Raw genomic sequence first — 27,875 nt, 5'->3', positions numbered from 1 at the left:
GTAGCCATAGGCGGTCATGAAGGGAGAGCGCTCCGTGGCAGACGAGACCAGCGTGTTGTGCGCATACTCCACCCATGGCAGATGGTCGGCCCACAAGGATGGCCGATCGAGACACATCCACCGCAGAGCAGCTTCCAGGTCCTGATTTGTCCTTTCAGACTGTCTATTGGACTAAGGGTGGTACCCGGATGACAGGCTTGACGTAGCCCCCAGGGACCGGCAGAATCGCTTCCACACCCGGGTCACGAATTGTGGGCCTCGGTCGGACACCAAGTCCGTCGGGATTCCGTGAAGCCTAAAAACATGAAGCACAAGCAGGTTGGCCGTCTCTAGGGCAGACGGAAGCTTAGGCAAGGCGACGAAGTGAGCAGACTTGGAGAAGCGATCCACAATGGTGAGTATGACGGAGTTGCCCCGAGAGGCAGGCAGACCCGTGACAAAGTCCAGGGCTATGTGTGACCAAGGTCGTGGAGGTATTGGCAAAGGGTGCAGAAGCCCCGCTGGAGGCTGATGCGTTGCTTTACTCGATGCACAGATGAGCCCGAGGGTACGACGAACCCCGGGATGGCATGCCACCTTGGAGGATTGGCCCCACTTTAGTACTTCTGTGCGAAGTTGGGCCGGCACAAATAACCGGCCCACTGGGCACCCGGACGGGTTGTTGGCATCGTCCTGTGCCCCTTGGATTTGTTGCTCTATCTCCCACTGCAAGGATCCCACCAAGCAATGGTCTGGCACCAGGCTGTCAGGTCCCGGCCTTTCCTCCACTGGATCATGGATGCGTGACAGGGCGTCCGGCTTGGTGTTTTTGGACCCAGGGAGATATGTTAAGGTGTAATTGTATCGGCTGAGGAGCAAGGACCAACGTCCTAGGCGAGGATTAAGTCTTTTTACAGTCCGGATGTATGAGAGATTCTTATGGTCAGTGTACACGGTGAACGGTTCTATGGAGCCTTCTAGCCAGTGTCTCCATTCTTGAAGCGCGAGGACCACCGCCAACAGTTCCCGATTCTCCACATCGTAGTGGCCTCAGCCGGACTGAGCCGGCGGGATAAGAAGGCGCAGGGATGGAGTCTCTGGTCGACTGGAGAACGCTGAGATAGCACCGCCCCCACTCCTGAATCAGAAGCGTCCACCTCTACAACAACAGGAAACTCAGGGTTAGGGTGACGCAATATAGGCGGGTTGGTGAAGGCTCGTTTGAGGCCACGGAACGCGGTTTCAGCCCTTTGATCCCAGATAAAGATTGTCTTGACGGATGTGAGACGAGTGAGGGGTAATGCTTGGTGACTGTAATTCTAAATGAAGCGGCGGTAAAAATTCGCGAAACCCAGGAAACGCTGCAGCTGTTTAGGGTTAGTGGGTGTCGGCCAATCTACCACAGCGCGGGTCTTGGCCGGATCGGCCTAAATCTGCCCTTTCTTGATAATAAAGCCTAAGAACTGAACTGAATTCTTGTGGAACTCACACTTCTCCGCCTTGACGCACAACTTGTTTTCAAGTAAACGTTGCAAGATGGCCCGGACGTGTCGTTGGTGTTCTCCACGGAAATCAAGAGAAACAAAACAACATATCTCTTAAGACGTCATTGATTAGGCTCTGAAAAACTGCGGGGGCATTGGTCAATCCGAAAGGCATTACCAAATATTCAAAATGCCTAAAGGACGTCTTGAAGGCTGTCTTCCATTTATCCCCCTCGCGTATTCTCACCAAATGGTAAGCACTTCATAAATCTAATTTGGAAAACACTGTTGCTGATTGCAACGGAGCAAAAGCGGAGTCCAGCAACGCAAGTGGACAGCGATTTTTAACCGCGATGTGATATCGTTCAGACTCTTGTAGTCCACACAAGGGCGTAATGTCTTATCCTTCTTTTCTACAAAGAAAAATCCATATCCCACCGGGGATTTTGAAGGCTGAATCAATCCCGCCGCAAGGGAGTTGGTGATATATTCTTTCATTGCTGTTTGCTCGGGCTGGGATACTTATACAGGCGAGCAGAAGGAAGGGTCGAGTTCGGAAGGAGCTCAATGGCGCAATCATATGGAAGGTGCGGGGGTAAGGATTGAGCCCTATCTTTGCTGAAAACGGAGCGGAGGTCATGATAAACTTCAGGAACATTATCTAAGCAAATAATTTCAAGTGGCGTGGCACGGGTACTTAGTCCTTCTTCCACTGAGCGTAAACAATGGGCATAACAATAAGGGCCCCAATTTTCAAAAGACAGCCTACCCCAATCTATTACCGGTTTGTGAGACCTCAACCAGGGTAACCCAAGAACAATCGGGGCTGCTCTGGAGGGCATGACAAAAAAAGGACCATTTCTCTACGTGGTTACTTGATAATTTTAAGGTTAACGTTTGCGTTACCCGTTTAATATCCGCCAGGAGTCGCCCGTCGAGATCGCAAACTCTCTCGGTTTTTCTAATTCTCTGACCGAGCAACCTAATTTAGCGACCAACCCGGCTGGGGTCAATGAAACAATCATCTGCTCCCGAATCAACGAGGGCACGAATGTGGATACTAGTACTTAGTCCAATAATTTCCCCGTCCATCTAAAGTCTTTTAGTGTCCCCAGGTCGTATGTCCATTTGTCCTCTGACCTCGAGGCTTGAGTTCTCTTCCCCGGAGTCGGGGTGCTCGAGGTGGCGGATAGCCGACTTACAGAATTATCCTTGCTTCTGTGGTGGTGCCCGGCGTGAGGGTCGTGTCGGACATGAAGACACCCGGTGGCCCAGTAAGCCGCAGTAGAAGCAAGACCCCGACCTGAGCCATCGCTGTCGTTCCACCGCATCCAGCCGACCTCCTCCCAGCTGCATAGGTTCATCAGAAGGAAGAGGCACTAGGACCCGGGGGTGCGCTGGCTCAGTGTGAAGCTGCTCTGCTCCTCTCTCTCGGTTTCTCTCTCTCAGGCGTTTGTCCAGACGGATCGCCAGGCTGATAAGCTCCTCCAGTGATGCCGTAACCTCGCGGACGGCGAGCTCATCCTTTAAAGCCGAGTTTATTCCTCGGCGGAACACGGTTCGTAAGGCACAGTCATCAAAACCACTTTCCGCCGTGCAAATGCGTAAAGAAATGGAATAGTCAGCCACCGATCGGCTGCCCTGAGTGCAATCTAACAGTTCACCTCCAGCCTCCTTTCCCTCAACTGTGTGACGGAAGGCCCGCTGAAACTCAGCCAGGAAAGCAGGGAAAGAAGACCGGAGGTCTGGTCGGGCATTGCTCACAGCCATGGCCCAAGCACTAGCTTGGCCAGTCAATAGACTCATCATAAATGATACCTTGGTGCTGTCATGAACATACGTGAGGGGCTCTTGAGCGAAATTTAACCTACATTAATGAATAAACTACCCACAAAGGCCAGGTTCCCCCCCATAATGGGAGGGGTGAGGTAAATTTGGCTCGCGACTGTGGTAGCCGGGCGGGAGAGCTCCGGTCGCAAAGGCAATCGGGTCGGAACCCGAGACAGTGCGTGACAGCAGGCTACCTATGCGAGCATCGAAATTCTCAAAACGGTGGGCCAGCTGGCCAACTGCGTTGCGGGGTCCGCAAGCTCAGTCTCCTGCTGTCCCACCAATCGTCCTTGGCTGGCCAGAGCCTTGTAAATCTTCTCTGTGTCCGCAGAGTCCATGGTCGGAATATTTTGTTATGGTATTTTCCATCAAAGCTGGAAAATAGGATCAGGACTCTTCAAGCGCAGACACAGAGAGACGAATTTTAACAAAGATATTTATTTTTACAAAAACAGGAACACTATATATATATAAAATCATACGCAATACCGACAAAGTGCAACTAAAGACGCGAGTGGAAAAACTGACACCAGGGGAATAACGACGGGAACGAAAAAGGCTTGCAAAAGGCAAGGAACAAAATGAACAAAAATCGCTTACCACAGAAGGGCAAGGAAAACAAATTGATGAGCGAGCTCAACCGACAAAATCAATAAAAGAAAACGGAAACACTAACAATGAACGGGAACAAGTTACACGGAATGCAATAACAAGGTCTCTAGAATTCACAACTTGGGACATGAGCAAGATGACTATTCCGACGCTGAGTAGTCAGCGTGGAGTGTTTAAATAGTGCAGTAATCAATGACTTGACGAGTGACAGGTGCGTGGCTGGTGGGCGCATCTTTCCAGCCATGACGACATGAACAGGAACAAGCGCTGGAAGGAAACGCCCCCACTCCAGCTGGGCAAACACAAAACAAAAACATGACAGGATAAGACGGACCATGACACAAAAGGATTAGGTTTTTGGGACAGGTTTGAATTGAAACATTTTATGATCATGTTCAAAGAAAATCTTTAGAACAGGAGATGTCTAGCAATTGATGAGAGGTTTGCCAAGTATAAAGTTGGATTAAATAGTTCGGCAGCTGATTTATTAACTGATGTGTATCAAATGTAACAAAGGTGGACGACAGATGTTTTATGACTATGCGACACCAGCCCTGACATGACAACTTTTAAGGGACAAGACAGCATTCCATAAATACCAGACTGCTAACATCCGCATCTATGAGCTGTTTGACGTCACAGGTGCAGGATCGTCAGTTACGTCCAGGAGGAACAGAAGAAACGATTTCACGGGGACTGAATGGGAAAATCCACAAACGCACAGTGGTAAACTTTGGCATACTCTGGCTAAATTGAGGCAAAATTAAGGTTCTGCCAGCACAAATCTCAGTGTAATCAAGGCGGACGCGCCGAGGGAAAGGTTTCTGTGTGGAATTGGAAAGTATCTTTTTGGTGAATGAAAGTGTGACAGAAAAAGTGTTTGTATGTATATGTGGTATGAGTGAATGTTTAAGGGACGGGCCTCAGGAAAGAAACCTGATTGAGGGCACCGGTAAGCCCGAACAGCACGTAGGATGCAATGGACGGACAGGCCTGATCAACCTGAATCCCTATTGCACTCCCAAGTACTGATTTTCAAATTGCTATTGGAGGCAGATTGGACTAATTAAATTCATGCATCAAGTGAATGATTGATTGACGTTAATACACAAAATTTATGCAAAACTGAAAGTGTCAGAATGGAGGTAATTTACCCCTTCTCGCTTGCAAGTGCCACTCCTCCAGTTCTCTCCACAGGTTTGAGGTGACATGTGACCTGTGTGACCAGAAGGCCAGAGAACGCTTCAAAAAGCGCCGCATCACGCCCATCCCGGAGGTTCTCCTCAACAAGGAAGGAGATTTAAGATATTGTAATTTAGGGTCCACAAAAACAGATTAAGATATAGTTGTCGCTTTAGCCTGCTCATGTGCCTCGCAGGTTTTATGATTCACATTGGGTGCGCGACTAGATAACACACACCCAGTCCAGGATAGGGCAAAATTTTGGTGTATTGTTGAGACTTTTCCATAATATACGGCACCACAGCGGTGATACTTGAAGGTAATTTCAGTTAAGGGGGCGGTGGCGCTGTTTTTTTGAAAAAAAATACTCATTTAACGCAGGCACGAGCATTTGGGATGCCGCGGTCCACCGTCCACTACATCATCCACCGGGTCACTGGGGAAGTGGTGGCTCTTCGCCACAGAGTCATCCACTTCCCCAACACTGCAGGAGACCTTCAGGCAGTGACCCAGGGACTTACAGGACTGGCGAGGCACCATGCATTTGCAAAAGTTGCTGGAGCAATAGATGGTTGTCATGTCCGAATCAAGCCTCCAAGTGACCTTGATGGTCACGACTTATAAGAACCGCGAGCTTTTCAGCAGCATAATCATGCAAGCTGTGTGTGACCATCAGAGTCGCTTTCTGGACATCTACATGGGCTGGCCTGGATCAGTCCACGACTCCAGGGTCCTCCGCCACAGCCCCCTTTACCAAAGAGGGCTGTATCCTCCTCCAGGGCACTTCATCTTGGCAGATGGAGGGTACCCGTACCTCCAACGACCACTCCCCGTCATCACTCCTTACAAGCGGCCGGTGCAGGGTGTGTGGGCCCGGCGCTTCAACGTTCATCATTCCAAGGCACGCTCAATAATTGAGCGTGCCTTTGGAATGATGAAGGTGAGATTCCGGGCCATCTTTTTCCACACCCTGGAGGTGCACCACACCTTTGGCACAAAATAATCTTTAACTGAATCATCAAAGAGCACAGACACACAAACATGGCAAAATATGAGAAGATGGAAAAATAGATTCATATACAATGTAATGAATGGTTAATAAATCTATCCCATCTTTTGGAGTGACATGGCAGCCATCTATTGCCCCAACCATCCCTACAAACCCCCACGTAACGGATGATGTAGTGGACACTGCAACCGGTATGATGCCCCACTTCAAGTCACGAGAGGAAGATCAGGACTCTTGCTCGTGCCCCATCCATGTCATGGGTCCTGGAAGAAAGGTTCCATCCATGCTCCAAATGAGTCCCTGCTCAGGTGAGAATTGGCAAAACTGCACTGACACTCAGGTTTATCCTGCAACAGTTATGAACTGGGGAATGCTTTTTATTTACTGTGAATAGTTACTGTGAGTTATGATGTACTTAATGTATGTCTTGTTTGTCCACCAGTTTTTCAATGAATTAATAGTTTGTAAGCAAAACAGACATGGTGGAGTCTTCATATTATTGTAAAGGTTTTGGTCTTTCACAAACCTGGGCTTTTTCACTTTTGTCTGAAGAAGCTGATCTCAAGGTGTGACTGGGATACAAACTAGTTCATCTGTTTTGAAAGTACCCCGGTTTTTGTTTAATTTTAAATGAATGTTATCTAAATTCAGTCTTGAACACCAAGCATATTTCACTCATTTTTTATTTTGATCTATCATCTTTTCCATCAAAGTAAAAAACCTTTCAAAAGACTCCCTCCTCTCAGTTGCCCTTCCCTCCTCTGCCAACCTCTGTCTCTCCAATTCCTGTCTCCGCATTGCTAAATCACGTCTGTATAGTTCAATCATTTCATCCTCTCTCCTTCGCTTTCTCCCTCTCGGTCGTTGCTCCGGCTGTTGGCCTCGCTCTTCTTCTTCTTCTTCTACGACTTCTTCTTCTTCCTCCTCCTCCTCCTCCTCCTCCTCTTGCGTCGCCCTGGCCCGACTTGGCCCTGGGAGTTCTTCAGGGATGGCCTGACTTGGCCCTGGTCTTTCCTCAGGGATGGAGGCAATTAGGACAGGGGGGGTGATGGACGGTCTCTGTCCGAGCACTCCATCCATAAGGTCGAACCAGGGCCAAGTATCGGCAGTAGCTCTCCCTGCCACCCCTTCGCCAGTGCCTGGGTTTTTGCAATCCTTTATCTGAAAAGAAGCAAAAAGATAAAACAATTATATCTTCATTTTCACACACAAGAAAAAGAAATGTGGACTTCCATACTTTATACTTCATTTTTAAATTATCCCATTTTTTTTTGCCTGCAGGGGCGTCACTTTGCCCTGCAGCTCGAGCTTTTCCACGATGATCCTGTATTAAATAAATAAAAATGCATGCAAAAATAAAGGATGAAAAAAAGGGTAAAAAGATGCAAACATTCGTCAGAAATCCTGGTGTTATGGGTAACATGCAGATTTATGCACTTCAGTACATTAGTTCTTGACCTTTTCAGTGCGTTTTATCATGTTACTGTGGAGGGTGATTCATATATTATTCATTAATATCAGTAATTGGGGAGCACATTGCAGGGGGTACATGGAATTTATACAGGGCACATTCTGTGCTAGGATAAATAAACAGCTGCGTGTTAGCGCAAATCTAATTCAAACACAAATGGCTGATGAATGGAATAAAATTGCTATAGTGGGTCTCGCCATTCTTATGCGTTTTCTTTTTGATATTTTGAGTTTAAATGGATGAAAATAAATAAGACAATAACCCGTCAAATATTTTTCCCGCTAGAAATTGTATTTTTGCCTCCATGCTGTGGCTGCGGAGAACTTGGCCCCTGTAAAGAGGCTGTCGTACTCCCCGCACAGCTTGATCAGCCGCGCGGTCATCTCCTTGCTCCCTAAAACATAAGGAAAAGATTAAATAAAATAATGCTAACATGCAGAAATAAGGCAATTCAAATGTTTCAGCCGTACCTCCTATGCAATAGTTCTTAGAGCTACATTAGTTATATTTGGCCGATATCGCAACTAATAAAATTATCTTAATCTGGAGCTAATTATCCAAACATTGCTGCCCAATATTTCTCATGAGTGCTGTCTTAATATTACATATAAATAACTTGTACTTACATCTGAAAGTGCACTCGGATGAGGCGGAACACGTGGCTTTGGTAGTTTGCATCTTGCGAGTGTAGAACGGCGTAGAGGAAGAGCGAGGATTTTAAGGCTGCGAAGGTTGCATTCTCGTAGCCTTCACTCAGGGCCCGTCTCCATGGAAACGAGGACAGATTATAAGGCTAGTTCTCGGAGGCCGCGTGAATTTGGACACTTGCGTAAAGTGTATATATGCAGGGTTCGCGGTTAACTTTAAAAACTGCTTGCCCATAGGGCAAGTGCCACTAAAATTTGCCTTGCCCGAGTGGCCAAATTACTTGCCCGACTTGGGCAAGTGACAATTTTTTTTCTCTAAGAATAAAATGTTTATGGTTGTAAAATGTGCGCCACAAATGTAAATAAACATATAATCTGATAAACATAAATTAATCTTGTTTTCATCATCAACCATGAAACCCTACTCACAACAGCATGTATCATCCTGTGCAGTTATTGAAAATGTTAATTGTAGTTTTAATAATTAAAATAAATTGGGAAAACGATATTACAGCAATCCAGATTATCAATTTTAAGTCCAGGAGAGCCTATTAATTGAGTAATCACATGAGTAAATTGTGAGTGTGGGAAATTTGTGTATTCCTTTAAGACCAGTGCCTGTGGCGCTGCCTCCATAAGTTTCATAGCATAAACAGAACACAGTCACTGACACTATGTCAGGTCACATCATGGAGCTAATGAATTAACAGCCAATAATCAAATATTACTCCCTTTCTTACTCACAAGTGAATTGTCTACTTAAAAATATTCGAGCTATTTTAGTCATGTGTTATCCGTTCCTGCTCGGTTTCCTCCTGACCGTGGTCGGGGGGGCGCAGGGGAGATTCGTCTCCAAGGCCGGAGTTGCCCGGGGATCGTGATCGGCGCACGTCGTCGGAATGCGGAGTCCGTCTTCGCGGCCGGAGTTGCCCGGGGATCGTGATCGGCGCACGTCGTCGAAATGCGGAGTCCTCCCAATCAATAATAACACGCCAGCAGGGAGACAGTGGTGTACCTGTAGCCTCGCTTTATTGTTTTCATGCTCTTCCCTCTTCCATTTTTCACTTCCTCCTTTCATTCACTCAACACTCCAACAACATCCGCCCCCTCCCTCCTCCACGCATGCGCACCCCACACGTCACGCAAGCTTGTCACCATACTTGCAACACTACCCCCACTCTGGATGGTATTTAAACAATTCCACTCCAGCACAGAAACACGAGCTGACCTACAACATCTATAAGAGGCTTGGAGCCCAAAAGACAGTTGTGATTATCATTCTCTTATACAAGCGAGGTATGGTAAATGACAGCTTGGTAACAATAATAGGTTCATATAAGAAAATACATATTAACCACGGTGAAAATAAGCGCCACGAGGAAGGAGCTGAAAATCCACTCCTGAGTAATCAGTTTAAGGCGACCGGCGGAATTCCTGAGATAAAGCAATTTACAGTGACAGGTCAGAAGCGTAGCACTGGCAGGGTTTTTTTTTTTTTTCAACAGCGAAACACATTGAAAAATCGCATATATAAACAACTTCCATTCAAACATGGACGAAGTAGAAAAATTTTATAAAATTTAGGTAAGGCCCTGAGAACTGCCTAGAACATTCAAGTGCTCCTCACACCATTCAAGTCACCCAGGCACCATAACGGTCAGGTGCCCTGCGGGGACGTCCTGGTCGTTGGACTGGCAGGCCCAGCTGGAGTGACTCACCCACCGCGCCCCCACCATTTTCATGGTCTCCATGGGAAGGGGAGGATGGAATGAGCACAACCGGTGTGGGGTCAGATGCAGATGGTGAAATGGTGCCAGGATCGTCAGTCACGCTTGAGAACAAATCACGCAGGCCTAGATCATGGTGTGCTGGGCCATCCTCCACAGCTGGCGGAGGAACCTCTATAGGTGCCCACCTCTGAGCTCGGTCCAAAGCCCAGGTGTTGTCCAGGGGCTCACGGCTGCGATAATGCTTAAGTTGATCGTGGTGGACAACTATCACCTTGGATCTCGGGTTCTTCTGAATACGGTAGACCAGGTCGTCCAATTGTCCAAGGACAAAGAATGGCCCTTCATATAACGGAAGGAACTTCCTCACTTTGTTCTTGACGTGGTGCGTACCTTTTACAAGGTACCACACAGGATCTCCAATCTTGTACTGCGAATGGCAACAGTTTTTGTCGTACTGTCTTTTTGCACGCGTAACAGACTCACCCAGAGCTTCTCTGGTGATCAGATGGGCCAGCTCCAGCCGTTCACGCAGCTGTTTGACGTACTCTGGAACGGACGGTTGAATGTCTGGGTCGGGTGGCAATCCGGCAACTAGGTCCACTGGTTCGCTCACTTCTCTGCCGAACATCATGAAATTTGGAGTGAACCCGGTGGAACTGTGTTTAGCTGCCCTGTAGGCCATGACAGCATAAGGAACCATAAGGTCCCAGTCCCAATGGCAACGTTCCGCGGTGGAGGCCAGAATCTTCTGGAGAGTAGCGTTGAAGCGTTCAACCTGGCCATCTGACTGGGGTCTAAATGGTGTAGTGTGAGTCTTGTCAATGCCAAACAAGCGGCACATGCTTTGGAATACTTCAGATTCAAAATTGCGTCCCTGATCGCTGTGCAGTGCATGAGGTATGCCGTAGCGGCACACCCACTCAGAAGCAACAACTTCTGCAACGGTCACAGCTCGCTCATCAGGAATGGGAAACGCCTCTGTCCATTTCGTGAAGTAATCTTGTATGACAAGCACATACCGGTTTCTGCGCTCAGTCTCATTAAGTGGTCCCATAATGTCCAAGGCAATGCGCTCCATCGGGGCCCCTACCCGGACAGTTCCCATTGGGGCTTGTGGTCTCTTGACGGGGCGGGCCCTGGACGCACAGCTGGTACAGGTCCGGCACCAGAGGGTGACATCCTCCCTCATGTGGTACCAGTAGTATCGGGTTTGCAGTCTGGCCACGGTCCGTTCAACCCCAAAATGTCCACCCACGGCACCGTCATGCATCTGTTTCATCACCTCGGGCCGTAAATTGTGAGGCAGCAGAATTTGCGGGTAGAATTGGGTGTCGTCAAGGCAGTAGAAACGACGGACCAAAACATCATCTCTGAAGTAGAGTCGTTTCCATTGGGACCAGTACGTCTTCACGGCTGGACTGCATGATGAAACTGTAGTCCAAGGGGGGCGCTCACTGCTGGCTGACATCCAGGCGCGTATTGGTGCAATGTCAGCGTCTGCGTCCTGGGCTTGGCTCAGCTCCCCCATTGTCCAGCCATGAAACAACGAAGCAGTATCAGGGGTTCTCGTCACATGGACATTCTCGGTCATATTGACAATGTGTACATTGGTGTGACTGCCTTGGTCTACAGTATGTGTGTCGGGTGCAGGGGCGCTTTGACTTACCCCCACTAGACCCGACACCATGGTGGATGGTCGTCCCTCTACCCCCACTGGACTCAGCGACAGGGAACCGGGGGCAGAGTCCAATTCGCACTGGACCGCCCGATGTGTGACGCCCGTCGGTTGCGAGGAAGGACTTGGCACTTTGCAGGCACAGGACTGGCGACAGGGCCTTCTGGAGAGGCCATCAGCGTTGGCGTGCACACGCCCTGGGCGGTGAACAATCTCAAAGTCGTATTCAGCAAGTTTTTCGAGCCACCGAGCCAACTGCCCTTCTGGCTCTTTCATTCTGGTCAGCCAGCGCAGGCTGCTGTGGTCGGTGCGCACCTTGAAGCGTCGTCCAAGGAGGTACTGGCGAAAATGTGAAGTGAAGTCCACAATGGCTAGGAGTTCACGTCTCGTCGTGCAGTAGTTCTGTTCGGTTCTCGTCAGTTTGTGACTGCCATAAGCCAGCACTCGCTCCACACCTTGTTGAATCTGCGACAGTACAGCACCGACGCCCGTGTCACTCGCATCGGTGTCCAGTATCATTTCACCGCAGTCAAGCGGATATCCAAGGACTGGGGCTGAAGTCAGGCGGCACTTAAGCTCGTCAAAAGCCGCTTGGTGCTCTGCATGCCACTGGAAGTGAGCGTTCTTCTTAGTCAGGTTGTGCAAGGGCTCGGCTATTGATGCAAAGTCTTTTACAAACCGACGATCAAACGAGGCTAGACCGATGAATCGTCTTACCTCCTGGATTGATGTGGGGGTGGGCCACGTCTGGACCTTCTGGACCTTGCTCGGGTCGGTGGCCACACCGTGCTCAGATACTATGTGGCCAAGGTAGGCAACCTTGCGTCGAAAGAGGCAGCATTTAGAGGGTTTCAGCTTCAAGTTCGCGTGCTGAAGTCGGTCAAACACCTTGCCCAACCGTTGCAGCATCTCCGTCACGTCCCTGGCCAGCACAATGATGTCGTCCAAATAGACCAAGCAGGTCTCCCACTGCAGGCCAGCCAAGACGCGGTCCATCAGCCGTTGGAACGTTGCTGGAGCGTTGCAAAGGCCGAATGGCATGACATTCCATTCGAAGAGGCCCTTTCTGGTACAAAAAGCGGCGGCTTTGCGTGCTCTTGGGGTCAACTCCACTTGCCAGTAGCCCGAGGCAAGATCCAACGTGCTGAACCATTTAGCAGTGGAGAGCGTGTCCAGCGTGTCCTGGATACGCGGTAGGGGATATGCATCGGTGATGGTACGGTCGTTGAGGGCTCTGTAGTCGATGCATAGACGGTAAGTCCCATCCTTTTTACGCACCATAACAATGGGTGAGGCCCAGCTACTGTGACTACGCTGAGCGACACCGCTTTGCAGGCTGTCGTGGATCTGCTGGTCTGCTTGCTGCTGCTTTTCTCCTGCCATTCTCCTTGGTGGTTGTTTGACTGGAGCACCATGACGGGTCATAATGTCGTGCTGGACAAGGCTGGTTCGGCCCAAGTCTGTAGGCCCTGTGGAAAATGTGTGGCCATAAGTGCACAGCAAACGCTTAAGTTGGAGCTGCTCATGGTCATTAAGGTCTTGGGAACTCTGGGCATAGAGCTCTTGCAGGTGCAGAGGAACCACTGGCGGGCCAACAAGTGTGTCCTTCACCGAGGGCACGCTGGACGGCTGCATGGCTTCGGCCGGCTGGAGGAGCCCAGCAATGGATCCTTCCTTAACAGTCACAGCTTTGTTGCCCGGGTTGAAAAGTCGAAGGGGGACCGCTTTGGAAGACTGGGCATCGATCAGCACTCTAGCAACGAGCACCTTGTGCTTTTCGACGAATCCTTTCGTGGGACTGAGCATCAGGTTCCCGAAGGTGGCTGCGCCTAGATCCACACTGCCCCTCACAACACATTCCTGCCCCGGCTCCACAACAACGGACCTGGATACTCTCACGGCATGTGACTTTGGGCTAGCTTCAGCTTGGTAGTAGGGCACTTCTTCGCCGAACAAGATGATGCGATGACGGCCAAAGTCAAGGCGAGCTTCGGCTCGAACGAGAAAGGGATGACCCAGCAGCACTTCATTTCCAGATATATCTGCTACAACAAAATCAATGGTCACTTGACGGCTGCTGATATCGACAGGTATTTGGGCCTCGCCCAGTACAGGCACGTCTCCAGGGCCTACACCGATCAAGGTCTCGACAGTTGAGGGCTGCAGAGGGGGCCTCATGTCGGGGCGAATGGCGTTGTAATAGTGCAGTGGCAGCACACTCCGGGCCCCGCTATCCAGAACAGCGCACACTTCCAGCTCGTAAAGGCGCACGGCCATGCACATTTTCTTGTTTGGAGCCTTGAGATGGAGAATAGGTGGTTCGGGGCAGTCTCGAGGGCTACTGCTTGTCACCATAGTCGCAACATTATTCTCATATGCTAAATTTCTCTAACGTAGGGTGGGGGTCTTATGGGTTAAATGTAAGGACTCAAACTTGCACACATAGTATTTTCATGACCCACACACTCATTCAGAACAAACAGATTCAGTCTGCTCAGGTCAAACTGATCACAAACCAGATAGCACTTCATGGACAAATACGATAAAACACATTCTCCACATAGGCCATAGAAGATACAAACATGTCAAATTGGGCCGGGGAGGACGTCACAGGGACACGATCAAGAACAAAAAACATAACTATTTGATCTGGGAAAACATACACCACACAATCTGCACACCGACAAGATTACAGGGGAAGGAGAGACGGAGAGACTCCCGCTGTAAATTATGGCAACGAGGCTCTTGTCTTATAACGCGTTTTAATGGCGTTACCACTCCCCACAACTCCCCACTTGCATGAACAATCTCGCGAGACCCCTGCGAGACATTTGTGACACTCAGTTACCGTAAAGGTGCAACACAGTCGCAAATATAAATTTAGCATCATTACATGACATCTCCCCTCTTTTGTGTTATTTTCAATAACACCAAAACAAGCATTTATTTCCCCAACTGGGCTGCAAAATGCAAAAAAAAATTAAAATAAAGATGCCTCTCAGAAATCAAGTTAACCAGAAATATGCACCAATCAAACAAATCCCAACAGCATGAGTAATTTTGGCATCGGTAACAAACAATCCCATTGTTTTCTTCAACAATCTACTTAATTTCCATACAATTCTCCAGTGTATTTTTTTTCCTTTCTACTCCCCTTTTTTTTTTTTTTTGTATCCCCGTCCCCCCAAAGACCATGAGTCTCAGTCTCACAGGTCAAGCCTGTCAACTGGTTTGCACACCCGTCCAGAACGGGTCACCACCTGAGTAGGTGGGGAAGTCGAGGATGTCGACTCACTCCGGCATACAGAAACGGTGTCGTCTATGCCGGGATGGACGTCCGTCAGCTTGTAGTCTTCGGACGCTGCTGGGACTGACTGGGGAACTGGCCCAGGTTTGAGGTGACGGCGGTTCCGCCTCAGTTCTGCTCCTTGTGGTGTCCGGATGATGAAGGACCTAGGTGTTGTACTCTCGCATGAAACCACAGCTGGCAAACACCATGACTTCGCGTGATCCAATTTGGAAAACACTTGGTCACCTGGACGTAAAGAAGGCAAAGTTCTGGCTCCATGGCGACGGTTGAAGTAGTGAGCCTGTTTCGCCTTTTCCTTCTTATCTGACTCCTCCACAACTGTCCTGCTGGGCCACTTAGGTTTGAGGTTCTCCTCCAGCGTTGGAAGTGTCGTTCTATTTTTCCTCCCCATCAACAGCTCAGCTGGGCTGTAGCCTGTCGTGGAACAGGGAGTAGCTCGATGACACATGAGCGCCATGACAGGGTCCTCCTGCTTCAGGATCCTCTTAGCTGTCTGCACTGCTCTTTCTGCATGTCCATTTCCTTTTGGATGATGAGGGCTGGACGTGTAGTGTTGGAAGCCGAGCTGTTTAGCGAACTGCTGGAATTCAGCACTTGTAAACTGGGGACCATTGTCACTCACTATCTCACTTGGAATGCCGAATCTAGGGAAAACGGTTTTCAAACTTTTTATTAATTGTGCACTCGTTGTAGATGGCAGGTGTAATATTTCAATAAACCTTGAGTAGTAATCCGAGATTACAAGGTAGTTATGTTGTTTAAATTCACAGATGTCCATGGCTACTCTCTTCCAAGGTCGCTCCGGAAACGGTGTGGATAGGAGTGGCTCCTTTTGTTGAGTTCTTCTCATTTCGTAGCACACTTGACATGATGCCACGAGCTTGCATATTTCTGATGAAAGTCCGGGCCACCACACGGATGAACCCGCTCTCTGTCTACATTTGATGAGGCCTTGATGTCCCTCATGAACTTTCTGAAGTACTTCCCCTCTCATTGATCGTGGCACAACAATCCTACACCCTCTCAGAATTAGGCCATCGTGCACTGACAGCTCTGATTTAACTTGAACATATGCTCTAGCAACTACTGGCACTTTACTGATGTGCTCAGGCCATCCTCTCTCTATTAGTCCTGTAACACATTGAAGTTCGGGGTCAGCGGCTGTCGCTACCCTAATTTCATCCAACTTGCCTGTAGATGCAGGGATCCCTTCCACCACACTAGCCACATAACAGGCCACATCGCTATGCGTTTCGTTTACAGTGTTTGCGTTAGGTAGCGGGCTGCGTGACAGCGCGTCCGCAACAATCAGGGTTTTCCCAGGAGCATATTCTGCGATAGGGTTGAATCTCATTAGTCTCATGAGAAGACGCTGGCAACGTAAGGGTACATTGTCCAAACTTCGATTGTTGATGAGAGGTACAAGTGGTTTGTGATCAGTTACCAACTTGAACTGTTCCAGTCCGTTAAGGTATCTGTCGAACTTCTCGCACGCCCAGACACCAGCCAATGCTTCCTTTTCTATCTGTGCGTAGCGAGATTCTGCATCGCTTAGCCTTCGGGAGCAATAAGCTACAGGTTTCCAGTGATCTCCATGGAGTTGCAGTAACACACCACCCAGTCCATAACTGCTCGCATCAGCCGACACAGCAGTTGGCATCCCCACATTGTAGTAGGCAAGCACCGGTGCAGTTATTAGCAATTCCTTAATGTTCTCAAAAAGCTGCTTGTTGAGCCTCCAGACCACATCATCCCTCATAAGCTTATGCATTGGCTGACCCACCGTTGAGAGGTTTGGAATATACCTTCCTAGGTAATTGACCATTCCCAATATCCTCTTTAGCTCTTTCAAATCACCTGGTGGTGACAACTGCCGTATAGCTTCCACCTTCTCTGGGTCTGGCCGGATGCCAGACCTGTCGATGAGGTGTCCAAGAAATCGCAGCTGGTCCTGTTTAATTGAACAATTATCTTTGTTGAGCTTCAGGCCAGCAGTCTGGATGCGTTGCATCACCTTCTCCAAGTTGTCGTCATGCTCCTTCTCAGTAGCCCCGTACACCAGGATGTCATCCATGAAGACCTCAACCCCTTCAAGGCCCTGTAGAGTCTCCATCATCTTTCTCTGGAAGATCTCTGGTGTACTTGTCATTCCAAACGGGAGACGTTTAAAGTTGAAGCAGCCAAAACGAGTGATGAATGTTGTGAGCCTACAGCAGTCTGGATGGAGGGGTTTCTGGAAGAACCCGCTGGCTGCATCCAAGGAATAAAAGACTGTAGCGCCGCTTAATTTTGCTATGATGTCATCAGCTGTGGGCAAAATTCTATCGTTCTCGTTTAACAGCCTCATTCAGCCTTTTGAGGTCGACACAGATGCGGGCTTTTCCTGTGCTTTTCTTCAGGACTGGCACCATGGGTGCACACCAGTCAGTGGGCTGTGTAACCCTCTCTATTATGCCATTTTGTTCCATCCTATATAACTCTTCTTTCACCTTTTGCAGCATGGGCAGAGGAACACGTCGCGCTGTGTGTACAGCATATGGTTGAGCATTGTCTTTTAATTGTATTCGCACCGGTTCAGTCTTTAAAGTCCCATGTTCACCGTATGCTTGTATGTGGCCTCTGTTGGTCACCAACTTATCTATTCTCCTCACCAGGTTCATTTTCACAGACATTGGCCGGCTGAGGAGGTTATTCACCGTGCGACCACGAATAACATAAACTGCGAGAGGGTAGGTTTTGCCTTTATAGGTAACTGTGCTTTGGATCAGACCTAAGCACTGCAATTCACCACCTGGACTATCAAGTGGAATGTCAGCAGGCTGCAGTTGTGTTTTGGGGGTGAGCGAGCGGTAGGTCTGTTTGCAGATGACGTTCACGTCTGCCCCTGTGTCAATTTTAAATTCTGCTGGGGTAGATCCCAGCAACAACTTCACGGCCCATTGCTGTGAAGTCCCATTTGCTTTTCTTACTGACCCAAGGAAATACGGTTGCTGTTGCTCCGGTTGCTCTGTGACTTCACTCACCGCCGCTTTTTTATTCCTACACACTCTGCTCCAATGTCCCACTTTGTTGCACGAGTTACATGTGGATTTCTTAGCAGGACATATTTCATCCTTATTATGCTTGGCTTTCCCACATTTTCCACATTGTCCATAACAGCTCTCCCTCTGCTTGAAGTGTTGCTTGGTACGCTTTTTAAATTTATTGGTCACCTCATGTACCATCCCAGCTGCTTCTCCTGGCATGCTAATTTGGGACGTTACCTCCTCGCACTGCCTGACCGTCTCAATCGTCCGCGCCAGTGTTAGGTCGTTCATCAGCTGCAGTTTACGTGAAACCTCCTTGTCCAATATTCCCACGACGATCCTGTCGCGAATGTTCTCCTCTCGGGTCGCGCCGAAGTCACAATGTTCCGAGAGCTCGTACAACGCACGAATGAAAGTCTCCGCCTTCTCGCCCGGCCGTTGTGCGCGCTGGTGGAAGCATGCGTGTTCATGTATCACATTCCGTCGTGGCACGAAATAGTCATCGAACTTGCAGAGTACTCGGTCAAAGTCATTTCTGTGTCCATCTTCGGCGAATGTAAACGACTTGTAGATGTCCTCGGACTCACTACCCATGGCGTATATCAGGCTGCTCACCTGCACCGCACCCTCTTCTCTGTCGAGTTTAGTGGCGGTCCTAAATCTCACAAATCGCTGCTTCCAGTCCGGCCACTCTCCTGGCTTATCAAAGGGGAAACCCGTCGGGGGATTAAACTTGGCCATTGTTTCGAGTTTACTTCTGACACCATGTAAATGATGGCAACGAGGCTCTTGTCTAGTAACACGTTTTAATGGCGATACCACTGCAACAACTGCCCGCACTTGCATGAACAATCTCGCGAGACCCCCTGCGAGACAACTGTGACACTCAGTTACCGTAAAGGTGCAACACCGTCGCAAATACAAAATTAGTACCATTACATGACATTTACGATACGTTTTAAAAAAAAAAAAAAAATTATGGTGACTATACGTTTTTTTTAATGGTTACTGTAAATTTTTGTCTTCTATCTTAAGAAGTCACGCAGGTACAGTGATGCTGCAAGCTTGTGTCTCTTTAGTTATTGATTTGCATTCTCGTCTATGTGTGTACACACGAGTTCGTCTGGTAACTAAACACACATCAGGCAATACTGCCAACTACTGACTAATGATATAACTGCTATCATTACAGTTACTTTACGTTTGACATCAAACCACTTCGTCGTGATGACGTCAGACATTTCCGTGTTCCTTTCATTTTATGTTTAGATACTTAATGGTTGCAATACAACATTTCTGTTCATAGCTGCTGGCTCTCCACCCAAACGCAGTTCAAGTCAGACTTCTGTTAAACGTCGAGCGTACATAGAAACAATTAATTTTAGCGATTAGCGCGCTTAGCACCTCCTCGTTTAGCACGCTACTTGTTAGTGGAGTCGTTTATTAGCCATCACGTATCTTGTTGCTGCTCCTGTGCGCGGACTTAGATATAGTTCAAATAAAGTCCGTTCTGCTGCGGCGCAAGAAAGCTTAGCGCAGGGCGTTTAAGTAGCAGCAAAATAAATCACTTCCAGGACAACCAGCGACAGGCCGACGCTATATATATATATATTTTTTTTAATCAGTACCGCGTGAACTAGGGGCACAAACAGCTTTGACGAGCTCAAACTCGTGTTGTCTGAGATCGCCTTTTTCGGTCCCAAAACGATGCATCGTTCAGATGGACTACGGCGGAAAAAAAGCATGTTCCCCAGGGTCCCACGCGCCCGCCTCAGCATCGCACCGCGACCCACGATTTGAGAATCACGGCTTTAAAGAGTGAAGATGAAGACAAGGGTGAGAGTGAGGACAACAGACACGCGGAGCTTCCAAGCATCACGTGACAACAGGAGGTGACGAAGACCACTGGGGGCCATCACAAGCACATAGTGAGGACACATCGTCCCACGCTCCTGAAGACGACAATGATGATAATGATGATGATGATTTTCGGCGCCGCGCAAGTGGCTGCCTGTTTCAGCAGCACTGGCTCACCGTTGAGCCTTCTTCGTGTGTTTTTCCCTCTACCCTGTTTATTTATTTATTTATTTCACCTCATCACAGCAACGGACATCCAATTTGTGGTGGTTTTATTGCTGCTGGGGGCTGTTTTTTGCGCGACCGTGTCCGGAGACATAACTCTGAGCTACGGATCGATCGTGTACACAAGAGATCACCTGTTAGCACTCCGTGCTAACCCCGCACCGGCTGCCGGAGCGAGACCCGATGTCCCCCGGGAGCTGAGGAGGAAGAGACGGGGATGCGGGGGCTAAACACCAGGCAAGGAGGACACGAAAGCACCCCGTCCTCCCATCCGTTATTTTGGGGAATGTTAGATCTGTTCCCAATAAAATGGACAAGCTAACAGCGTTAACCCGGCACGTGTGGAATTTCCGGGAGGCTAGCTTGCTGATGTTCACGAAGTCTTGGCTAACAGAGCTAACGCCGGACGCCGTCGTCGAATTGGACGGCTTCCAAATTCTACTTGCGGACAGGACACTGGAAAGCGGTAAGAAGAAAGGAGGAGGGCTGGCTGTGTTTGTTAGAATTAGAAATCCCTTTATTGTCATTGTACTCAAGTGTGCAACGAGATTAATGATAGATGGTGTAATCCTAGGCACATCACTATTAAGGAGCAAATTTGCAGTCGGGACATTGAACTTCTAGCTGTTAGCGTGCGTCCGTATTACGTCCTACGAGAGTTCAGTCATGTGATCTCGGTGGCAGTGTACGAACCTCCATCAGCTAAGAGTGAGACAGTCTGTGACGTACTGACTGCTGCTGTGAGTAGGCTACAAACAAAGCACCCAAATGCCCTGCTCCTTTTCACTGGCGACTTCAATCAGGCTTCTCCTTCCTCCTCTCTGCCTTCATTCACACAATATGTAACCTGCCACACCAGAGACAATAAAATATTGGACCTTTTCTATGCCAACACCAAGGAGGCGTACACATCACTGTCCCTCTCCCCGCTGGGCAAAGCTGATCACAACTTGGTGGCTCTCCTTCCTGTGTACAAACCTCTGGTCCGCTGGCTGCCGGCTGTGACAGGCACAGTTCAGAGATGGTCTGGAGAAGCAGAGGAGGCCTTGAAGGACTGTTTCAACACAACTGTGTGGGAAGTAATCAGCGAAGCCCACTGGGAGGGCATTAATGGTCTAACGGACACATTTACAGACTATAATAATTTCTGCATGGAGAACACCATTCCCACCAGGACAGTAAGATGTTTCTCCAACAACAAACCATGCATCACACCAGACATTAAACCTCTCCTGAAGGAGAAAAAGAGGGCTTTTGTGTCAGGCGACAAGGAAGAGCTGAAGAGAAACGTCAGCTGAGAAGGAGGATCAGAGAGGGGAAAAAGTCCTATGGGATGCGGATGGAGGAAAAGCTGCAGAGTAATAATGCCATGGATGTCTGGAGGAGCCTGAAGACCATTTCAGGCCACAGACAACCAAAGCCCCAGAAGGGGGGGGAACCTTCATTGGGCAAATGAGGTGAACCTATTTTTCAATATATTTGATCAGATGCGTGCCCCCGCTCGGTCTCAACTGCTGCAGCACCCACCAACCCCTCCTGCCGGTGTGGTGAGGACACAGGACTGTGTGTCTGACGTGCTCCTCTGCAGCACGGGAGCACCGCAGGGAACTGTTCTGGCTCCCTTCCTGTTCACCCTCTACACCTCGGACTACAAATACAATTCCTCTACCTGTCACCTGCAGAAGTTCTCTGATGACTCCGCGATTGTTGGCCTCATCACTGACGGAGACGATCGGGAGTACAGAGGGGCTACGCAGGGTTTTGTGGACTGGTGTCAGCAGAACCGCCTCCAAATCAACGCTAGGAAATCCAAAGAGCTGGTGGTGGATTTCTGCAAGCGTTGGTACTCTCCACCTGCACCAGTGAATATCCAGGGAACAGACGTTGAGAGGGTCTCAACTTACAAGTACCTGGGTGTACATCTGAACAATAAACTGGACTGGAGCGACAACACAGACGCTCTCCATAGGAAGGGTCAGAGCAGACTCTTCCTACTCAGGAGGCTGAGGTCCTTTGGCGTTCGGGGAACACTCCTCAGGAACTTCTATGACTCGGTGGTTTCCTCAGTCATTTTCTATGGAGTGGTCTCCTGGGCAGGAGGCATCTCGGACCGGGACAAAAAGAGACTGGACAAACTAGTGAGGAGGGCCAGCTCTGTCCTGGGCTGCTCCCTGGACTCTGTGGACTCAGTGGGGGGCAGGAGGATGACGGCAAAACTGGCATCAATGCTGAACAACCCAGCCCACCCACTCAATGACACTCTTGGAGCACGCCACAGTTCCTTCAGTGATAGAGTGAAGAGATTGTTCCGCTCCTTCCTGCCGGCTGCTGTCAGACTTTTTAACAAGAACACTAGGTCAGGTCTACAAATGGGCGGGCATTAGTGCAATTGTGCAGTCCGAGGATGCAATACAAACTACTACTGTGCTTTATCCAATGCTGTACTTAAATATTGACCAATGCTGTATTTTGTTTACCATTGCAGTAGTCTTATCATTGCAGTACTTTTACCATTACAGCACTTTTATCATTGCAGTATTTTCTATCATTGCAGTATTTTTTATCATTGCAGCATTTTTATTAATTTCCCCTCCGTACCATTGACAGACATTTGGAGTGTTTCCTTACACTTGTATATGTTGTGGGATGTAAGTGTGTATATTCAGGGGGATTTGTGTATTTACGTATATACAGTGTATATTTGCATGCTTTTTATGAATGTCTGCTGCTAATGTCATACATTAACGGCTACATAACGCCGCCGCCTCTGTGTGATCTATACCTTTGCTCCTGTAACACTGCAAATTTCCCCATTGTGGGACTAATAAAGGACATCTTTAGCTTTCTCTTTAAAAACCTTGTGTTGGTGGTTGTTAAATAATTTTCCATAAGATTAAGATGGTGAAACAAAAATTTAAAAAGTAAATTCTGTAACAATTAAACATTGAATACTAAATTATTCCTAAAACAGTTCAATGAATCTTGAAATTAATAGTGAATTATTGTAGTTTAATGAATACTAAAACGAATAATGAAATATTCAAGTACTTAAATAAATACCCAAATCATTTTCGAACACAATAACAGTTAAGTAATAAAAGAGTGACATGTTTTAATTTAAAATTTACAACCACATCGCAACTTGTCGAAAAAGCCTGGAAAAAGGCAAAGGTGCAAATATGTTGACATAAAGTATCACTTTATCATGTCAACTGTTAATAATAGGGAAATACATTTTAAATACTATCCAACCGACGACATGGTGTCAGATGTATAAACAAAACCAGCAACAAAAGTAAAATTCAATACATCTCTCAAGTTCATATTTGGGAACGAAAATGTTTGTTCATGTGCATACGGTTCAAATCGTACGTTTTTCCAATGTTTAGAAGAAGATAACGATGATTTGCATCGCAAATGGTGACATCTGTCGGTGAGCTGGTGGCAGTGCTCCACACAGCCAGCAGCCAATCATATCAGAGCGGGGTGTGTCCTGTTCTTCCGCTTTCGTGACGAACAGAAGGAAAAAAACGACGCCATCTTTCATTCGTCTCGTCGAACAAAGAGAAGCTCACGAGTTATCGCCAAGCAGAGATCAAGTGCGGATATTTTGGAATTATCATTTGAAAATGTGTGATAGAACGACACCCAAGTACAAAGAGGAACTTTCTGGAATAAAAGAAGAGAACGAGCAACATCTTCAACTGCTGGGCGAAGGTTGGAAGCAGCCTCGTGTTGTGCTACACAAAGCAGGTTTGTACAGGTCTTACTTTCATTTGCTTTGGAAAGAACGACTTTCTATCGTTAAAAATATGCATCACAACATTAAGTTGTTTGGGGAAATCGGTCAAGGTTATTGCCGTTTTATTTTTTAATATTGGGGGGGGGGGCTAGCAGCGAGAGGGTGCACAGAGCTGAAGGAAGCAGGACGGCTGTAAAAATGAACAACAATGCCTGCTTTTTCCCTGGTGTCAGTCACCTTTATCTGGTGCACTAAGCTATTTCAGTCAGCAGCAAATTAAGCTCTCCCAAAGGCCTCAGGGCATTTCAACCCGACACCTCATGTTTCAAAACTATGCTTACAGGTTAATAAAAGGTCACAAAAACATGGACCTCTTAAACAGGAAAACGTGAGTTCAGTGGTAACAGAGTTGTGTCCATGCTGGCAGTTTAGCAGGAAGCCACAAAAACAGATGCACGTCTTGAACCGTGTTTGACAGGAAACCGTTTAGCTCGCATTGAACAGAAGTGTGACCCAAACATGTCTTGTAAGCTGAAACCGTTCGAACAACAGGAAGAGTGTGGACGGACGGGTGTGATAAAGTCAAAGTGTTCATGTTTTTCCATTCTTTATGAGTTTGCATATACAAATTACTTTGCTGTGCTTCAATAAAACGCCGCACAAGAGCGGGAACGCTTTTCTCTTTGGCGGACTGCTCCTCGCAAGTGACAAAGACAATCTTGGCTGGGTGATTCATTTGTGCAGGCTTGTCTCGTTTTTGGCAAAAACTCTGACATATCTTGTTCAAGCAATTCCTTACGGAAGGAATTCTGCCTGACTCTAAAAAATGTGCACACTGCGGCGAAAACATCAATGGTGGTCAATCAATTTTAGTGGATAAAACACAAAATATTACGTTTTTAAAAAAAATTAAGTACGTATTGGTCTTATTTATGAACTTTGTACTGGCTTGGTCGGGTGAGAGTCAATGAACCTCGGGTGGCTCTGCACAGTTTTGTGCACGTGCGTAGTTTCACCTCATCCAAACATTTAAAATACATTTAATGCATCCATCCAGGGTTGCACGGATCTCATCAGTGAACAAGCGCATGCTGCAAGGAATGCATCTGCATCTTTGGCCTACTATGGGCTTAAAAAGGGAGAACGTCACAACCCCCTTTTCTACCAACAAACCCAGGATTATTTAATTCTATCTCTAAATGCAAAAAGAAATACTTGTAAACATATTTCACTTGAAGGATTTCTATTTTATCAATGACATAATGTTGCGATGGCCCCCAGTGGTCTGCATCAATATGTTTGGGTCCCACAACAGGTGTTCCATCAGACGCACACAATAGCCTGTGTGTGCTAACTTCAGCTCGCTTCTAGAAACGTCTGTGACTATGTCAGAAATGAAATCGGGCATCAGCCGCAACGTGCTTCCTTTTTAGATGCTCGTTTATCACTGTTGTGCGGCTAACGGGAGGCTTACATCGTAGGACGTAATTTTGTGAAATGCCCCCATGCTCCGGTCCAAATCGGGGTCGCACGCATTGTTCCGTGTGCGGCAGGCACCAGTCAAGGTAGTACGGTAGAAACAATATAAGACAAAGTCGACGCACAAGGTTTGACTTGACCAAACCAAATTTGTCTTTTTGTGTCCTGCAGACGTCAGTGAAAACGATCTCCGTTCTGTGAAAGAGGAGCCAGACTTGACTCATATCAAAAAGGAGGAGGAGGAGATCAACAAGTCACCACTGAACGTTTTCCCAATAAAGAGTGAAGATGAAAACAAGGGTGAGCATGAGGACAACAGAGGGGCAGAGCCTACAAGCAGCAGTTCAAGTCATCACGTGACAACAGAAGTTGATGAAGACCACTGGGGGCCATCACAAGCACATAATGAGAACACATTATCAGACGCTCATGTCGATGATGATGATACTAATGATGATGATGATGGGCAAGCCAAAGGTGAAAGGGCATGTCACACTGACTCATTAACTTCAAAGCGGTCTTTAAAAGGACACAGAAAAACACACAGTGGTGAAAAACCTTTTTCTTGTTCAGTTTGTGGGAAATGCTTCTCTCGAAAGTCTCATTTAGTAAGGCACACAAGAACACACAGTGGTGAAAAACCTTTTTCTTGCTCAGTTTGTGGAAAAAGCTTCTCTCAAAATTCTATTTTAACATATCACATAAGAACACACAGTGGAGAAAAACCTTTTTCCTGCTCAGTTTGTGGCAAAAGCTTCTCTGGAAAGTTTTATTTAACAATCCACACAAGAACGCACAGTGGAGAAAAACCTTTTTCTTGCTCAGTTTGTGGAAAATGCTTTTCTCAAAAGGCAACTTTAACAGAACACGCAAGAACACACACTGGAGAAAAACCTTTTACTTGCTCAGTTTGTGGTAAAAGCTTCTCTCAAAATTCAAGTTTAACAATCCACACAAGAACGCACAGTGGAGAAAAACCTTTTTCCTGCTCAGTGTGTGGTAGACGCTTCTCTGAAAAGTCAAGTTTAACTTGTCACACAAGAACACACAGTGGAGAAAACCCTTTTTCCTGCTCAGTTTGTGGTAAAAGCTTCTCCAATAATTCTCATTTCACAAGGCACACAAGAATACACAGTGGAGAAAAACCTTTTTCCTGCTCAGTTTGTGCCAAGAGGTTCTCTCGAAAGTCGCATTTACGACGCCACACAAGAACACACAGTGGAGACCAGCCATTCAGTTGCAGCGTTTGTGCTAAAAAATTCTTTTCTAAAGAGGGTGCTGAGAGACACAATTGTGCTGGTGAGAATTGCAGCGATCCTTGAAGCTTAAAAAAAAGTATAAAACAAAAAACTCAAGGAACTGACTCTTTGTGGTAAAATGTAAATATGATTTTGGATAAAATATGATGTTGTGTTTTTATTCCCCAGCCATTATTTTTGTATTTATTCAATTACTTCTTTTTGTATTTATTTAATTACTTCGACGTTTACCTGCTGGTACGCCGTCCGGTGTGCCCTGTGAATGTTATGATCCTCCAGCAGAGCTGGAGGATTGAACAGGACTCTCCAAACGCAGACACGGAAAAAAAGTGGTGATACAAAGATAGTGTAGCGACTTTGTAAATGGTTCAAGGGTTCTGTGTTTTCCTCTTTTCTGTGGAGGCTGTGAAGGCAGCAGGGGAGTGAACGTTATGTTGTTGTCGTTGTGTTGCTCTCTCTCTCTGATCGGCGTGGTTGCGGCCAACAGCAGCCGTTTTTGGCTTAATAATAAAAGCGTTCGCTGATGGACAAATTGGCCTGATTTATTATACAACGTTACAATATTTATTATAATCACAATATAGTCAGTGTAATCAGCGCGTTTCGCAGCAGCTGACGGCATGGCGCGAGACAATCGCTGGAGGAACGCCCACACATCTGAAAAAACAAAAACACACGCGGCATGACAGGCACGGATCATCACAGTGAAATGAAAGGTGGCATTCTTCATTTATTTATTTATTCATTCATAACTGACAGCCTCGCGCTCCGCCCGTGCCCGGGGAAGGTGCTCCTCTTCGGCTTACTGTGACGCGAGCATGCCCTCCTCGGCAGCTCCCATTCGGTTAAACTCAGGGGCCGTTTGGCACCGTCCGTGCCCGGGGAAGGTGCTCATCTACGGTTTAACTGCCACGCACGCCGGCCGGAGCTCTGATACGGTCCGAACCGCGCGAAACGTCGCCACCAATCGAGTCCGGGGGAACCTGCTCTGCTTCGTCCACTCTCTTCTTCGTCCACTCTCCTCTTCGGCGCACGCCGGCCGTCTAACCGCTTCAGCGCCCCCTTGTGCCGCTTGGCGAAACTACAATGCCCGCGAATATTTTTTAGACCCGCGAAGCACTGAACCCGCGAAAGGTGAACCGCGAAGTAGCGGGGTTTCACTGTATACCAAATATTTTTTTTCATGCTGTATTATATTTTTTATATATTGGATTATTTTTATAATGAAATAGGGAAATATTAAAATAGGCAACCACATACAGACTTAATTCAATTAATAAGAAATATAGAAACATTTTATAAATATTGAACTAATTGAGAAGAGTCCTAATATTGAAATATAAAAAATACTTATGCAT

At 47.5% G+C, this 27,875-nt stretch overlaps 1 protein-coding gene across 1 annotated transcript in view; it reads left to right on the top strand.

The window, feature by feature from the left end:
- LOC148341920 (uncharacterized) overlaps positions 1 to 26,580 on the top strand; it is an 83,000-nt gene extending 56,420 nt beyond the window's left edge. The window contains exon 3 of the mRNA XM_088287993.1: positions 25,832 to 26,580. Within this exon, the coding sequence (XP_088144119.1) occupies positions 25,832 to 26,580 (749 nt within the window). The remainder of the gene's footprint in view (positions 1 to 25,831) is intronic.
- The last annotated feature ends 1,295 nt before the right edge of the window (positions 26,581 to 27,875 follow it).

This window comes from Idiotropiscis lumnitzeri, chromosome 2, assembly GCF_059441095.1.
Source record: "Idiotropiscis lumnitzeri isolate Australia: NSW breed Sydney's pygmy pipehorse chromosome 2, RoL_Ilum_1.0, whole genome shotgun sequence".
Lineage (NCBI taxonomy): Eukaryota > Metazoa > Chordata > Actinopteri > Syngnathiformes > Syngnathidae > Idiotropiscis > Idiotropiscis lumnitzeri.
The sequence above is the reverse complement of the archived record's forward strand: the minus strand, read 5'-3'. Positions and strand labels throughout refer to the sequence as shown.